This window comes from Falco rusticolus, chromosome 1, assembly GCF_015220075.1.
Source record: "Falco rusticolus isolate bFalRus1 chromosome 1, bFalRus1.pri, whole genome shotgun sequence".
NCBI classification, from domain to species: Eukaryota; Metazoa; Chordata; class Aves; order Falconiformes; family Falconidae; genus Falco; species Falco rusticolus.
Window position 1 is genome coordinate 49,454,904 of NC_051187.1, and position 15,774 is coordinate 49,470,677.

Consider the following 15,774-nt stretch of genomic DNA (forward strand, 5'->3'; position numbering starts at 1 on the left):
TCTCAATCCACATATCATCCATGGTAGGTGTCAACCAGAATATGCTGCTGCTGCCTTCCAGCCCATACACACAGTGGTTCTCCCCTCAGGGACCAGAGCATGGAAGGGGAAGGGAGACAGTGCATGTCTGTCTCTTTAACTTCGTTTCAGGGTTAAGTTGGGGTACACTCAGCGCATACACAGATCTAGAGGCGAGGAGGTGCTGTTGAGTCCTGAAATGTAGGCCCAGAAAGCTCCAGGTCAGAGGAAAACTAACATCCAAGTTAATCTGAGTCAAGCACAGATGAAGATCAAGGTTCTTACTACATGGGCATGATCTAACACAGAAGCTCACTCAGCTTTGGTTATGAAGGAGGCTGATCTATAACTCCAAGACAATCCCCTCCTTCCTTAGGGGCTCAAAGACACTTTTATTACCTCTAGAAGGAAGATATATACCAGCTACATTTCTCACTTTATAGGGAAGGAAGCTGAAACGGGTTTAAGCCCTCTTCTGTGTTTGCATTTACCTTGGGCTAGCAGATTACGTGGGGCTCAGATCCGTGGTTATGAAATGCCTGCTCAAAGTTTATAAGCAGTATGTATTTGTGGCTATATTAATGTTCAGGACCAAGTTACTAGAAAAAGAAAAGAAAAAAAAGACAACTGTCTGCCCATTACTTTACTACACATTTCCTTTTTCAGGATAATAGCTCTAATTACAAAGACCAAGTATTGTCACCTAGTTTGTTACCTTCTACCTTCGTGCATAACAACACTAACCTATTTCCTCATAAAGTATCTCTCAGTACATAGGCTTACTGTCCCCTTTAGGTATAAAAAAAAATCAATCTAGACTTTTTTTTTTCTTTTTTTAATAGCACGCAAATTTTTTTTTCTGTTTGCAACTCTGGAAGATGCATGGGAAGCACCATGGCTCTGAATCAATGCGAATGGAGATGGTTCCTGTTCTTATTGCAACCTTGCTTGTTGCCCAAATCCTGCATGTTCAGTGGAAGCAAAGACACTGTCGATGGCGCAATGTGAATAGCTTGTCAGAAAGACAGCAGGTTTGGAGCTGTAGTGGTTAAGACATCATCTTTCTCAACTAACAGTTGGGAGTCATGACATACTCCTAAGTGTTTACACCTAGACGACCGAGCCTCTGTGGAAAACAGCAAGCCATGACTCTTGATCAGGTGAAGAATAGCTTTTATGTAGGAAGAAGAAACAACTTGTATTTTATTTTCTGTGTATGCATACTGATACTATAGTCAGTCTTTAGCAGGTGAAGGCTTTTAAGGAAAAGGCTTTGAGTTTTCAAACAACTGTCTAATAATGGACTAGGTAGGAGAACAAAGTCACTACCCTTATCCAGCTAAAGTAACACTACAGAGGGTTTACTGAATGAATTCAAGACCTCTATTCATCAAGTTACTCATGCACAAGCCTAATTAGTGAGAAAGCTTGTCTTGTGGTTAAGGTGATAAAACTGGGGCTTATGGTGCTTCAGCTCACTTCCTTTCCCCTACCACAGACTTTTCTGAAAACCTGAGAAAACTAGAGTGACATGATTTCCACCCCTGACCTCCCTATTCAATAGGTAAAAAAAAAAAAAAAAAAAAAAGTTAGGCATCTCAGAAAGGGACAGTTCTTAAAAAGCAATGTGAGTTTTCAGTGAATGTTAAACAGATAATGGGGATTACACAGATGTTTCAGACAGGCAGAATTTTAAGCACACAAGCAGCTGCTTAGTTTTCCCATCTTCATCAGCTGTTGAGTGCCCTAAGCCATTCGTAGATTGAAATCCAGTTTTTGGTAAGTGAACTTCTTAATAGTAGTGGCATCAATGACTGTCACAATCAATACTTTATGTCTTGACAATTGCTCTTCAGACTCTAAAGCATCATACCTCCTGATGTGGCAGGTCTGTTAAACGCTAAAGAACAAAACCTTGATACAATTTACAGAAACTGTTTTAGTATGGGATATAAACCCAGCCTTATCTATGACAGCTTTACTGTTAGTGGAGTTTCACAGTGGCATAAAATTGCAATACAGAGGTTGTGAAACAGGCTCTTCAGCTATACTTTACAGCGTTAGGAGCAGTGATGAGATGTTTCTCATGGCAGCATATATACAGGTGAAGTGTCTAATGAAATCATAGGTAGCACAGCTCCCTGAGGATTTTAGATTCATGTCACTAATTCTCTACCTTTAGAAACACACACTTCTGACCCTGAGCACACACAATACCTGAGCATGTATAGCATAATCATATACAATACTGCTTTACCATTATGTTCTCTTTAACTTCTCTTCTAGACCAGTTCTGCTGTATGATTCAATAATTTTATGCTCATGTCAGCATCTCAGTTCAGGCTTTTCAAGTATTTTTTCTATTAGTTTTTGTCTTATTGATTTCAACAGACCTTTAGACTAAGGAACACAACACTGAAGTGACTAAGTCACTCACACTGTCCATGTCTTTGTTTTCCATTGAAAATATTTTGCATGAGACTGGTATTGAATCAGTGCTGATACACACCTGAATTCTAAGTATGCGTGCAATGATAAGCAGCTTGGAAAGTCCCTATCTGACTGGGAAAACCTGTGGGAATCTAAAAAGCTTGCACTCTGTTGCTTTGGTGTTATCCTCCTTAGCAGTACTTAAAGCTGACACGTACTACGTAGGCCTAACCTCTGTCAAAAATGCCAGTAGCCTAGACCTCCTACAGTCTTATTACTTGTTTAGCTTAGTCTTCAGCAACTGAAGCTTCATTCCCAACTATTTGTTTATGGTAGCCAGTCACACCTACATAGCCAATATGGAAAAAAGGTACTTTTAAATGCATTTAGACTAATTTAGGGAGGCTCCAGTACAACTACAGCCATTGCAACACTTTAGTAAGACTGTGATTTTTATTTTTTTTTTTTAGTTTTGCAGTGCATTTCAAAACAAAAAAAAAAAAAAACCAAGACCATCTGCACTAGAAACACGTTGGGGCCTCAATTTTCAGTGCATAGCTGCGTGGCAGCAGCAAGACCTCCTTCTCCAGTAAAAGAGGAACAGAAACAGAGCCTCTTTCAGTAAAAATAGTAGCACCAGAAGCTGACATTTGCACTGAGAATGAGAAACTCGCTTTGCACTTTTTGGCCGTTCCACTTCATGCTCTCTTTAGTTGGGAGAGGAATATTTTCTCACACCTACCACCTATCTGTGTATGAAGTTACTTTACGATAGTGAATGCTACTTACAGTGTATCTCTGCCAGTAGATGGATATTGCATTTATTCCATGTTAGGTAACAAGAGTGTTTGTCATCAAAGCAACTTACAAGTTTGTGTATTAATTGCTTTAATGTTTCATATCCAGATAGTTTTATAGTTTTTGAACATATTGTTGATCTCATTGCATTAGCTTGCTTTCTTTAAAAGTATGTCATGCAGCAAAGTTAGAAATTTCTGTCAGCATAGTAACTGCCAAAATCTGATCCACTGTGCTTTAAAGGGTAACAAATAGGACAAACGTTGATACAAAGTAGAATGATTAATGAGATCCTTACCCAAGACATATGAAAAATAACTAGTACACATTGTTATATTAGCTAAAAAAACCTTCTGATTTAGGAGCAAAAACTGTAGATAGTCACATTTAGGATGTAAACTACTTCGTTAATGCATACAGGAAATTGTCCATTTAACATAAAAATAAACAACAAGATCTACTGCTTCCCTAAGTACAGGCAGGTCTAGACTTCTGCATTACAGTTCTTCCAGGTGGCAGTTATTATGCTTGTGTTCACGTGCATATCATTTTTGTTTGATTTGGTAGGAAACATTTAAATAAGTCAAAATTTGAAAAAAAGCCACATGCTCACTAAAGAGAAAACAGCCCTACTTTTGCTTGCTTATGCATTTCTCTTCCTTGCTGTCCAGCTTTTGACCTTTTGGTTTATGCCTGTGTAGTTCACATACAGGTAGGTTATGCGCAGCAGTATCTAATACTGAAGAAAAGAAACCAAACACTTTCCCCTGCCTGTAACAACACACTTGCATCTTTAGGAGCAAAAGAGAAAAGAAATTGGATGAAGAGGTAGAACACATTATTTTCAACGGGAGGCTCCAGTTCTTTGCTCAAAAACTGCTTTTTTTTTTTTTTTTTCCTATTTTCTGTCCCAAGAAATCAGAGAAACAAGTAGCCAGCCCTCCATTACATATCATGGCTTGGAAGGCAGCATCAGGCAAACCTTTCTGTCTGATTCTTCGAGGTCATGGTGGGTGTTTGCACATATACATCCCTGCTTTGGATGCTTACGCAATTCTTAGACATAGTAAGAGCTCAGAGGGAATTGCACAGTCCTGTTAGTAGAAATAAAACAAAGGATTGCAGTCATTGACTCCCACCCTCCCCTTCAAAGTGCTTTGCAAACATGTAAAGAAGAAAAGTTTGGTTTCTTTTTGAAAGAAAAAGGAAATGAAGGTCCAAGGGAGCATAAAATCAGCCCTAAATGGAAAGGGCATTCATTAGCTTGCTCAAAAAGAAAGAAAAAAAAAAAAGTAAGAAAGCAGCTACTACTTACTAGATGCAAGAGAAACAGCAACAGCATGTATCTTCCAAAAGAGCCTTATCCAGGCTTATCAAGAATGTAAAATATCTCCTGGGGGAGGAAAAAAAAAAAAAAAGGCAGGCATACTAGGAAAGCTCCTATTTCAAAGAGGCCAGAGCAAAAAGTTGCAGCAAAGCAACCAAGGCTCAGCTGTAGATAATTTTGGCAAGAGGGAAGAGATTACCCTTCACCAGATGGCTACGTATAGAGTAACAGGGGTGTTATCCTAGCACGAGGGGGCGGGGATAAGGAGTAGGTTTTTTCTAGTAAGTCTTAGCCTGAAATAAAATGTAGGCTACTGACAACTGTGGGTGGTTTTTTTTCTAGATCGTTGCTGACAGTTTGGGGTTAACTCCCATATGATGAGGAAGCAGATTAAAGAAACTGATAATTTTTCAGTTACTTTTGAGAATTTTATTGTTATTTGAAATTTAAAAAAATAAATGTGGAGCCTGTGTTCTGCCAGTTCACACTGTAAAAATCTGATTTTTCAATAGGCTTGTATCTGTGTTCAGATAATGCTCTCATTTCTCCATTTCACTCACAAACTTTGCACTCCTCTAACCCAGTAAGATGTGCTTGCAACTGTAGTATGTGCTCTGGGATGTGAGGCGACAACAAAGAATCCTAGTCAGAGAATTAACATCCTTGAAAAAACATTCCTGCCTTGTCCTAGCCTATCTTATTCATTTTTCTCAACATAAAGGCAGCAGTCTAGCATATCAAATGGGGAAGGAAGGGAAAAGCTTATTAGTGCTTTGACTCTGTATTTTCCCAAAGGAAATTCTCACTATCAGCTGATTCCTATATATACTATCCTGGTACTCAGCTGATTCCTATAATGCAATTTGCTTGCTGTCAGAAGCTGTCTATTGATGAAAGTTAAAGAAATATTATATATGTGGACAAAATTTTTCTCCTCTTGCATAACAGAAGTCTTAAAATATCTGAGATAAAAAGGCAGATTTGTCATGGTCTCCGAACAATCTCAAAAACAAAAGCTTTACATCTAGTCCCATAGGTGGTTGCCCATTTTACTGATTGTGTATCTTGTACCATGTGACAGTCATGTAATGAGAACTTACTTTGGAATACAGTTGAAAAAAAGAGCATAGTTATGACAGCATTTATTTCTATACCTAAGTAATGAGGCAAATCTTGAAAATAAGGTTGGTTGATTTACTTAATATAGAAATCCCTGCCAGTTTCCAATGTACTATCAAAGTATAAGCACATTATTTAAACCTTAAAAAAACCCCAAACAGCTGATTTATTATTTCTTCCATGCATATGCTTTTGAGTATTTGAATATGTCCACATCAAAAGGAACTAGATTTTTAAAGAGCCAGTTAGCTTGCATTGCCAAGTTAACAGTTCGGTAGGTCAGTCCCTCGCAATAAAATCTAATTATTACAGTTATTTTCTTTATGTATGCAGTTTTCACCATATGCTATAAGATGGAAAGGATAGCGGAATAATGCTCTTCTGCTGAAATTGCTGGTGATAGGCATTCTTACTCGCTCGGAGTAGTGGGAGCATTGTGAGGGAAGCAGAGGACAGATGGACATTTTTCACTCGGTGCTTGTATGACCTATTTAATCTGCATAATTAGACAATGGGAAAGTTGTCTATGATGCTGATGCTGACTTCACTTCTAGGTCTTTTTGAGCTCATTTAAAGTACGGTAATGAGAAAAACATTTTACCTTTGGGCAGCAATCTGATTTGTCAGGAAATTCCTCTTGCTATGATGGGTGGATGAGGAAAATTTGGAATAATATGATCCAGATGTTAAAGCTCCCATTTAGCAGCAATACAGATGTATTATTTTATGGAATTGTCCAGATGGTGACCTTTCAGTATTAATAATAAATCAATACTGGGGGTTTCATCTGCATAACTCGATTCCTATCTTTTTCCTCATTTAAATGACAAAACACTAATACATTTCATGTAAAGGCTAATAGTATTAAAATTCACAACCTGGAAGACATAAAAATCAATAAGAAAATTTGAAACAATTACTGCAAACAATATATACCAATTGATCTGATAACAGCATCCCCAGAGCAAAGGTTGTGATACTGTTTTTTATTTAATTAGCATTTTATTTTACAGCTAACATGATAACAAAGTTCTGTTACAGGTTTGTATTAGAAAGTAACTACTTTACTGAAGATGCATGCCTGTTCAGTTTGGGCTTTGTTTCTTCAGACTTTACTTTCAGTCTACTGAAAAAAAAGCAACACACAGCACGTAAGCGCATTGGAGGAGGATCATGTCTGACTAGCAAGGCAGGCAGGCAACAAGGAGCCTTTGGTGGCTTCTGGTGAAGGCCAGGAGACCTCAGGCTCCATGTTCAGGGATGTGTGTGGACCACTGACCTGCAGCATGCCAGAAGGGCTGTGCAGCATGGAAGGAGCTGTCATTTTTATGGTCACAAGCAGCAGACTTGTAAAGGTCACAAGCAGGTCCTGTAAATTCAGGTGGTGAAATGCATCAGTGATGTGATCTAATGATGCTGTGTGGTAACAATTTTACAGGAGTTTCTATCTGTTAATATATTTAAACCTACATTGTGAAATACCGGTTTGCTCAATAGTTATATGCTTTCTGGGGTTTCGGGCAGTCTTTTCTAAGTTTCTTTTTCTTAGAAGAATCATAATCCAGTCCTGCTTCAACTGAAATCTGTGGCAAAACTGTGTTAGGTTTTACAGGGAGAAACACACATTCCTTCAGAATTCTGCTTCTTGGATCAAGGAAGGAGATTCTTCTTCCATAGAAATAGATTTTTACTCTAGATGGATTGTGCTTTTTGTTTGCTTTTAAAAAAATCCCCCTGCCCCAAATCAAACAAAAATTTGAAAATCATCTCCCCTTAGGTTTAGTTTTCTTTATTTTTAGTAACCTGTCATGGTTTAACCCTGGTGGTAATTAAATGCCATGCAGCCACTCACTCACTCCCTTCTCACCCAGAGGGATGGAGAGGAGAATCAGAATGGAATGTGAAACTCAAGGGTTGAGATACGAACAATTCAATAATTGAAATAAAATAAAAATGAAAGAGCAACAATAATAACAACAATAACAGTTATAATGAAAAGGAGGGAGAGAGGGAGAGGAATGAAATCCAAAGGGAAGGGAGGAAAGAAAAACAAGTCATGCACAACACAACTGCCTGCTGACCGATGCCCAGCCAGTCCCCAAGCAATGGTCAGCTCACCCTGACCGATGCCCCCCAGTTTATACACAAAGTGTGACATCCCATGGCATGCAATATCCCTTTGGCTAGTTTGGGTCAGCTGCCCTGGCTGTGTCCCCTCCCAGTTCCCTGTGCCCTTCCAGCCCTCTCGCTGGCAGGGACTGAGAAACTGAAAAGTCCTGGACACAGTATAACCCTCACCCAGCAACAAACAAACCCATCTGTGTGCTGTCAGCAGTGTTCTCGCACCAAATCCAAAACACTGCACCAGCTAATAAGAAGAAAATTAACTCTATCCCAGATGAAACCAGGACATAACCTTTCTGTAAAAATGCAGGAGCTAACTCTACAAACATGTATTAAAGTCAGTCCTGCTTTATCTTTGTCATCATTAGGCTTCCACAATTCCAAATCCACAGTTCATTGATGTTATCACGGAGAGAACTGATATTACAGGGCTTTTGACTCTTCAGTGGGTTTCACATATTTGCTTGTTGGAAAAGAAGTAGAATATTTCATCACTGTGGGCAATTCAAGCAAATATACATACTAAGTTTGAAATAATTTCATTTAGAAAAAAAGGTTCAAAAGTTCAAGCCACAGCATTTTGTTGTGCTGTAGGAAGAGTTTTCAAGGAAAACTTTTGGTGCTGTGTTTGTGTAACTGAGTGGCATCCCAAACTAACACAGCCAAATGTGCCTTTCTACAAGTTTGTAAAAGCACTTCTAAGGCTTAAAGGCCAAACTGCCTCCACCAGTTTCAGAAAGCTGCTCCCAAAGACTTAGTCCTGCAGTCACCATATACAATTTGAGCTAGAAAACAAACTTTAATGTTTTTTTCAGTAACATTAATTCTATGAATAGGCAGTTTAGTTTTTTGAGGATTGGATGTGGGAGTCTGATGAATTGTATCTCAGTGTTATAACCATTTACTACACTGGGATCATTAATTATTTACAGGGTGCAAGGCAGACTAACATTGTACTCTAGGGTCAAAGGCTCTCCTGTGTCAGATGCTGCACAAGTCACATTATTTTGTACGGGTTTTACAGTTTGGCAATCTGTTAATCAAACCTAACCATGCAAAATGGAGCCATAGGATGTCGTTACTTGGAAATTTCTGTCTCAGTTTGGCCAAGTTGGTCACACTGCTGCAGATGTGGGTCGTTCCTCTTTATTTCACTGTCAGACCTTACTGGTGGAGATCCTGTCCATGTGGGGAGTGCTCTCAGTTATTGCCATTCAAATCACTTTCAGAGCAACCCACAAACCTCCCTTGGGAAGGACACCACAGTAATGTCCTTGTTTGTTGGTTTGCCTTTTTTGGTTTGTTGTGGGGTTTTTTGTGGTATTGTTTCTTATAGGAACCTGTAGAAGGAGAAAAGCAAATAAGAATGTTCCTGTGAACAAATCTTCACAGATTACAAAAAAGTGTGATTAACAGTTACATTTGAAGGTAATCGTCCAACTGCAATATGAATAAGTTCCTCTAAACCACTGTTGTTATCAAACATGGCAGTGCAAATGAAAAATAATGAAACAGAGGTTAAAATTAAAGTGAATTCATCAGTTCCATCTTGTGTTTTTCATTTTGGCAGACCCTTACCATCAGCAGTCATTTCCAGGTAGTGACTGAGCCTGAAGAGCTCAATTTGGTATAGATACCAAAAATAGTTCGAATGTAGTCCGTAGAGCTCCCTCAGCTAGACCATAAAGTTGAGAGGTCTGTAATTCGTCCTTCTCAGCATTCTGAAACGCTGCCCTCTCCACCCTAGACTCACAAAGACAGCTATTAATGGGTCAGAGGTTGCTTTCTGCTAGTTGCAAGTATTTAGAGGTGAAATGTCATTGGGTGGTATACGGGAATTGACTGTATCTGACGTACCTTAGTTGTATTTTACCCTGTTCTTGGCCTGCTCTGGCCTATGTCTCTCTCCCTTCTTCACATTCCCAACTGTTAGTTTAATTATGTTAGGCATCTGTTTACAATTAGCAGTTCTTGTGAAGATTGAAAGCAAACCGAAAAGGTTTGGGTTTTTTCCTGTACTTTTTCCTGTATTATAAATCAAATTCACCTTTAAGTAAGGGAGAAATACAGAAGTGTAAAACTTCCATTTAATTTATACAAATACTTCAGCAGAAGCTACATATGTGGCCTTCTGTACCACTCTGCAAAATATGCAAGGTCTTAAGCAATCTCTTTTCTCTTTTCTGCAGGTTGGTCTACAAATGGCTTCTCCTGATCTATAAACTGAGTTATGTGATTGGAATTGTGGGTTATCTAGCCATAATATTTACCCTGTTTGGATTAACATGTTCTTAAGGTGGGTATCTTCAGGTAAAACTGGGATTGGCAACTGTTACGATTCTCTATTTGATAGATTTTAATGTTTGTAGTGAAATTGCTCTAGGCTGGCCTCTTCACCACCCACCTCAACACATGAAATCTCTTTTATGGTGCGTAGCTGTAGGTTCTCTTACTTCTTTATTTTCATTACTGCAAAGTTGGTGTGAAGTTTGATATTTAGTCATTTTGCAACTTAGTTTGTGGTGTGAAGAGAGGAGGGGAAACCCCTTAAACTTCATACAGCCACTGTCTTCTCTTGTTTAATCCCCTAATTAACCACTGAGTTAACCTGCAGTCCTTCATTTATGTACCTGAGGATATGAGACATAAAAAGGCTTGACATGAAGAGTAAAAATAGATAAGCACATTCATATCGAAACCACATTATAATCTCTGATAATTACCATTTCCCGCTCTACCAGGCTATAAAGTTGCTAGGATTTTCTCTTTTTATTTTGACTGTTGCCAAAGGCAATACTGTATGTCCAGATGATTCTTGACCTAACCTCTTATCCAGCTAGAATTTTTGCATGGGTAGAATTTGCATTTTCTTTATGCTTTTCCAAGCTTTCTCTCTGACTGGTAGTCCAGTCAGAACTACTATGCTGGATTCTGTGAGGCATCGTCTGACCAGAAATTCCAGGGATTCCTCAAGATTGTGTAGATCAACTACATAATGCATCTGCTCCCTTTAAGTGTCTGATTTATTGCCCGTATATTGCATAGTTGATTAACCAAGAAGTACATAACTCTGATGGAAAGTTCTTGGCAGAAACTTAACAGTTTTGTATTACCAATAATGTGAAGATTTATTCTGTTCAGGTATTTTATTTAACCAGCTAAATTCCCTCACCAGTGTATTTTAAAGATATAACTGCGAAATTTGTTGAATCTATTTTAAAGGTTCTTTGTGCCCTGTGGCAGCAGAAACGACAAGTCCTTTTTAATGCTGAGAAGCTCTGGTATTACGAGTATTTGGTAGCCAAGTTTAAGTCTCCCAAGACCTGTAACACATACAGTCTCAGAGATATGACAACAGATATTAACATTTTTTCAGACTATTTTGGGTTGGGGGCGTTTTGGGGTAGGGGGTTAAATACTACTTGCTCCAATTTAGCGAAGATTTTATTACAAGGAATTTGTATTCAGGAGGACAGTGGGCTTTTAGCCACATTACTTAACATTTCTTTGACTGGTCTCTTACACCTTATTGAGATTTGGCTGATCTTGTTGCTTCTGCAAAACAATGAAATGTATCTAATTGTTCTCTATAATAATAAGACTCTAAGCAAAGTCCCTTTCTAGAAGAAACTGTTAGCTTGGCCTTGCTGTAACAAAGCTGAGTAGCTGTGGCACCAAAAGCATTTCATAGCCTGCTTTCAACATATCTTGCTGTCAAGTATGAAGGTGTCTGCTGCTGCAAAAGAAAATGAAACTAAACCTGAAGTTTGAAGGAAGCAGGAGCTCACTGAAGTAAAAATCTCATTGCTGTTTTATTCTGGCATTTTGGTCAAGAACAGACTCGCCCAAGTGCTCTTGTGATTTTTATGACAGAATCGAGTCTGTTGATTCCATGGATTTTGCTGTGACACAGCTGTTTAACAGACTGTACTTTAGAGTGATGGGAAGACACTTTGCAGGGATCTGTTCTGACTACATGGCTTCCACCATTGGTGTCAGTGCTGGGCATTGTCATCCTGAATACTGCTTGTAAGGACTGGAAGTGAGCTCGTAAGCTCTTGTGCCCCTGAACTCATGAGAATAAAGTCTACTGGATACTCTTGCAGTAAAGTAACCTTGCTTTTCCTTGAAGAGACCTGTTTTTGTGCCATGGACAATCTGTTGAACTCCCTTGTTCAATGTTATGGTTAGAAGAATAGTCTTACTGAAGTAGCAGCCAGTGACATATGCCAGGGCCTGATCTGGGGTTTCTAACAGGCAGGTCCCTATGTACAAAAGGCTACGTAATTTTCCTAATTGCCATAGGAAGACAAGCTTTTTACTTCCTCCAAAAGCCTCTTCTTGCCCTTTCCTTTTTATAGCTCTTATCTTCCCTTTCCAGATAAAGTGATCATCTCAGCACAATTCTCTTATATCCCAGTTACTTAAAGTCAAGCAGAGGGTTACTAAAGTTCTTGCATCAGCAATAAGATTTTAATTATTTCTTGTTAACTGTGCATCCCGGCACTAGTAAACTAAGACCACTGCAGCCATTTTCATGCTGTCCTTATCTTTGACAGCACTTAAAATGTGTTTATGCATCCTTGACTATAAGCAAATATTTTGTTGTTCTTTGACGTTTTTTTCCCTGTAAACTTGATCTTGACAGTTTTACACCACCAGTGGCATACCAAAAAGAGATTTGTCCAATGACATCTGCACAGTCCGCAGGCAGAAAATTTTTGTGGATATAAAAGAAGAAGGGATCATTGAAAATACCTACCAGCTGTCCTGTAATCATGTGTATTCTTTCCATGTAATTATGGAATTGTTGTTTTCTCCTGTTTCGTGCCGCATTAAAAAAAAAAGAAAAAGCAACGGCAATAAATATCAAGAAAAAAAGGAACCAAAACCACATTCAGAAACAACAGCACATAAGTAAAAATAGGACCGTGAAATACATTTCAGTTCTATGACATAAGCTGAGGGCGCACAGCTTTTTGACAAACTGATGCAAGAGTGGCCATAACCCTACAGTTTCAGGCCTAAGTGCACCTTCCAGGCACGTTGTGCACAGCCTAGGTGGCTGTGCCTGGCGCTGTGCTAGGCAGGATACTGCCCCATTGCTCAGGTCTGCTGATGCAAGCTCCCACATACAGCAGAGGATTTCCTCCAGCTGTGCCTGGGGCTGTGTTTGCTGGGTAGTTTCAAGGCAGATGTGGAGCCATTCTCAAACGGTGGCACTAAGATACTCTACAGTCTGACAGAAGAGCCAATGTCTCATAGTTTGGGGTACCAAACAGCTCAGTATTTTGCATTCCAGAAACTAAAATGAAAGGTGTCACGTACGTCCTGGAACAATGTTACTGATCACCCCCTTCTGTAGTTCATAAAAGTATCCTGGCTTCTTGTAAGCTGGAAAATATGAATACCAATGTGGATGTTCAGGACATTGGACTCAACTTTTAAAATAAATCTCAATATTCAAAATGTTTTAAGTCACTTGAAACTGTTTGGTTATAAGAAAAGGCATTATCCATAATCAGCCGTTAAAATTACCTGTTGCTGGTTTGACCAAGTTTGCAGATGTAAGCACTGGGCCTTGTTTATATTTGAAAGATTCCTGAACAGTACACCTTATACTGGGTTTCATGAAGTTTCATCCATCTGTGGTTGGGGCATTGTTGGCAAGAACTAAACTTGCCCATACTGCCCTGAGAAAGATGATGTGGAGAGGATGTTAAGTAACCCATACCCTCTCCCTAACAAGTATGCTTTTGATTTGGCTTTTCTAAACCATAGCCTGATTACTTACTAATTCTTGTTTTGATCTGCAGTGGAGGGATGAGATGGCTACATTAAATAAATGGAAAACCAATTATTATTAAGGAACATTTATATTTAGGAAATATGATAGTTCTGTTTGGCTTTATCTTATCTAAGACCTCAAGCAAGCTAGGAAAAGAGAAGTGCATATGTATTTTCCTTCTTGATTTGATGACATCCTGAAATCATTTTTATAATGAGAGGAACATTTTAAAGAATGTAAATCACAGTTTTAGAAACACCGTGCAGTCAATTTTGCTCTTTAATGAAATAACAAAACTGATATAATCCACTTTCAGAGCAAGTGCTGGTTTTTCCCCTTTCTATCAGTAGTTAGTAAACAAAATTTTTACTTTAGCAAATGAAATAAAAGATCTGCTGCTGCACCTGTAGAAACCTATTTGAGTCGAAGCCAAGTTTGGCTTACTTTTTTGAAGCTTATTTTAACCATTTGGGGGAGGATATTTAATTTGAACCTTATCCCTATAAAAAGGAAGTGAATTAGAAAAGTTGAAAAGGCATTTCATAATTTTAACTCAATACTCTTTCTTTGAGCCTGGCTAAGAAAAACACCAAGATTTACCTATTGTTGCATTTTCTCTGCAATTTCCTTAACAACAGATTAGGTGGGAACACACACATTTTATGTGGACATCTTTTCGCCCGGCTCTGTTATCTGGTGGTTTGGCAATCAGTTGTTACAGGTATTGTCCAAGGCATTAATTACTGAGTCTAGAATAGGACTCAGATTACTGGTGAGAATGCAAAACTTTGGATATTTACTTGTCTACAATAATATATATCCTGTACTTAATTTTAAAAGACTAGAGAAAATAGCAGTTGGTTGAACTCTGGTTCTGCTATACACACTTTTACAGGATAGTGTCTCTTCAACTGTACAGTAGGCTATTAAAGTGGTTTTTTACTTTCTCGAAGTAAGAATTAAAAGAAATTGCTGCCTTTAATGGGAAGCCTGTGCTAGGAAAAAAAACCAAAAACAACAACCCAAGCTTATTTCTGAGAATGACTAGCCTCTAAAAAAAAAGGAAAATAAGTATTTTAAGATTGTTTCGTTATTAAATATACTGGTAGCAGCTTCTAGTTGAAATTCTGACTACAGAAAATTGTGCAGGAGACAAGGAGGAATTTAAGTCAAATAATGGCTTTGTATACAGCAAATTCTGAAGAATGGCACCCCAATAGTTTGTTCATTTGGTTAAACTAAGGTAATACAAGATTACTGTTAGGTTTTTTCTCTCACCTCTTTGAAGAGCTGTTGTATCGTAACTCGTACATTTTCCAATGGCCATTTACAAAAAGCTCTAACTATGGTAATGTTTATGGTGTGCTTGGTAGGTAATAATCCTATATTAAGTTCTTTTTGACTTACCGTCACCGTGCTCAAAAGGCCCACCTTCCAATAACCAGCTCCTCAAACACAGGGGGATGAAGTTACAATCCCTAACCACCAATTGTGTATGTTGCTATTGGTTTAAAAAAACAAAACAAAACAAAACCCAGATCAAAAGAGATACATAAGTCTTGCTGCTTAGTGGCGGAATATTTGACGTCCATACCACCCTGGCCACACTGTGAGGAACTGAAATGCAGCATGTTTATGCAAGAACAGGTAGTTCTGCTTAGGAATCAGAGAAGCTGGTCTAAAAAGGTAATTAGCCTAGCTGAAGTAGCTTTTGAACTCAAATGAAATATGGTCAGTATTTTAAGAATCTCTGTTATTAGAAATCAGAAATACAGGTCAGCTTAATTTATGCTTTAATATATATGTGAGAATAAAGCAGAGGTTGCATAAAGCCAGCTACCAATGAAGGTAAGGTTTAAATGATAAAAATAGGAAACGATGCAATTTTAAAAGCATTAAGTAAATGAAAGAAAGAGCAAATTTAAGTACATGGGTGAAGGTGGCTTTGCTTGGATGAAGTAGCAAAGTTAATAATTCTTATAATGTGTTATGTCTGCGTTCATATATGCAAAAATGCACATAAATAAATCGTTCATCTGTGTTACACTGTCAGAGTTGCCTAATTGTTTGTCCTCAGCTTTTTCAATGGCTAACAAAGGACAGGGAGACTTCTGCTATCACTGACACATTGGCTGTGCGGAGAAGAATTTCCTAAAAAGCAGTAACACAA

At 38.4% G+C, this 15,774-nt stretch overlaps 1 protein-coding gene across 1 annotated transcript; it reads left to right on the forward strand.

Moving 5' to 3' along the window:
- Window positions 1–896: 896 nt before the first annotated feature.
- RNF175 (ring finger protein 175) lies at window positions 897–13,613 on the forward strand. The gene is given in 8 exon segments (XM_037404730.1): window positions 897–1,022; window positions 8,928–8,991; window positions 8,994–9,081; window positions 10,006–10,089; window positions 10,254–10,275; window positions 11,688–11,810; window positions 12,465–12,598; window positions 13,427–13,613. Coding segments are annotated over 8 exon segments (828 nt in total).
- Window positions 13,614–15,774: the final 2,161 nt, after the last annotated feature.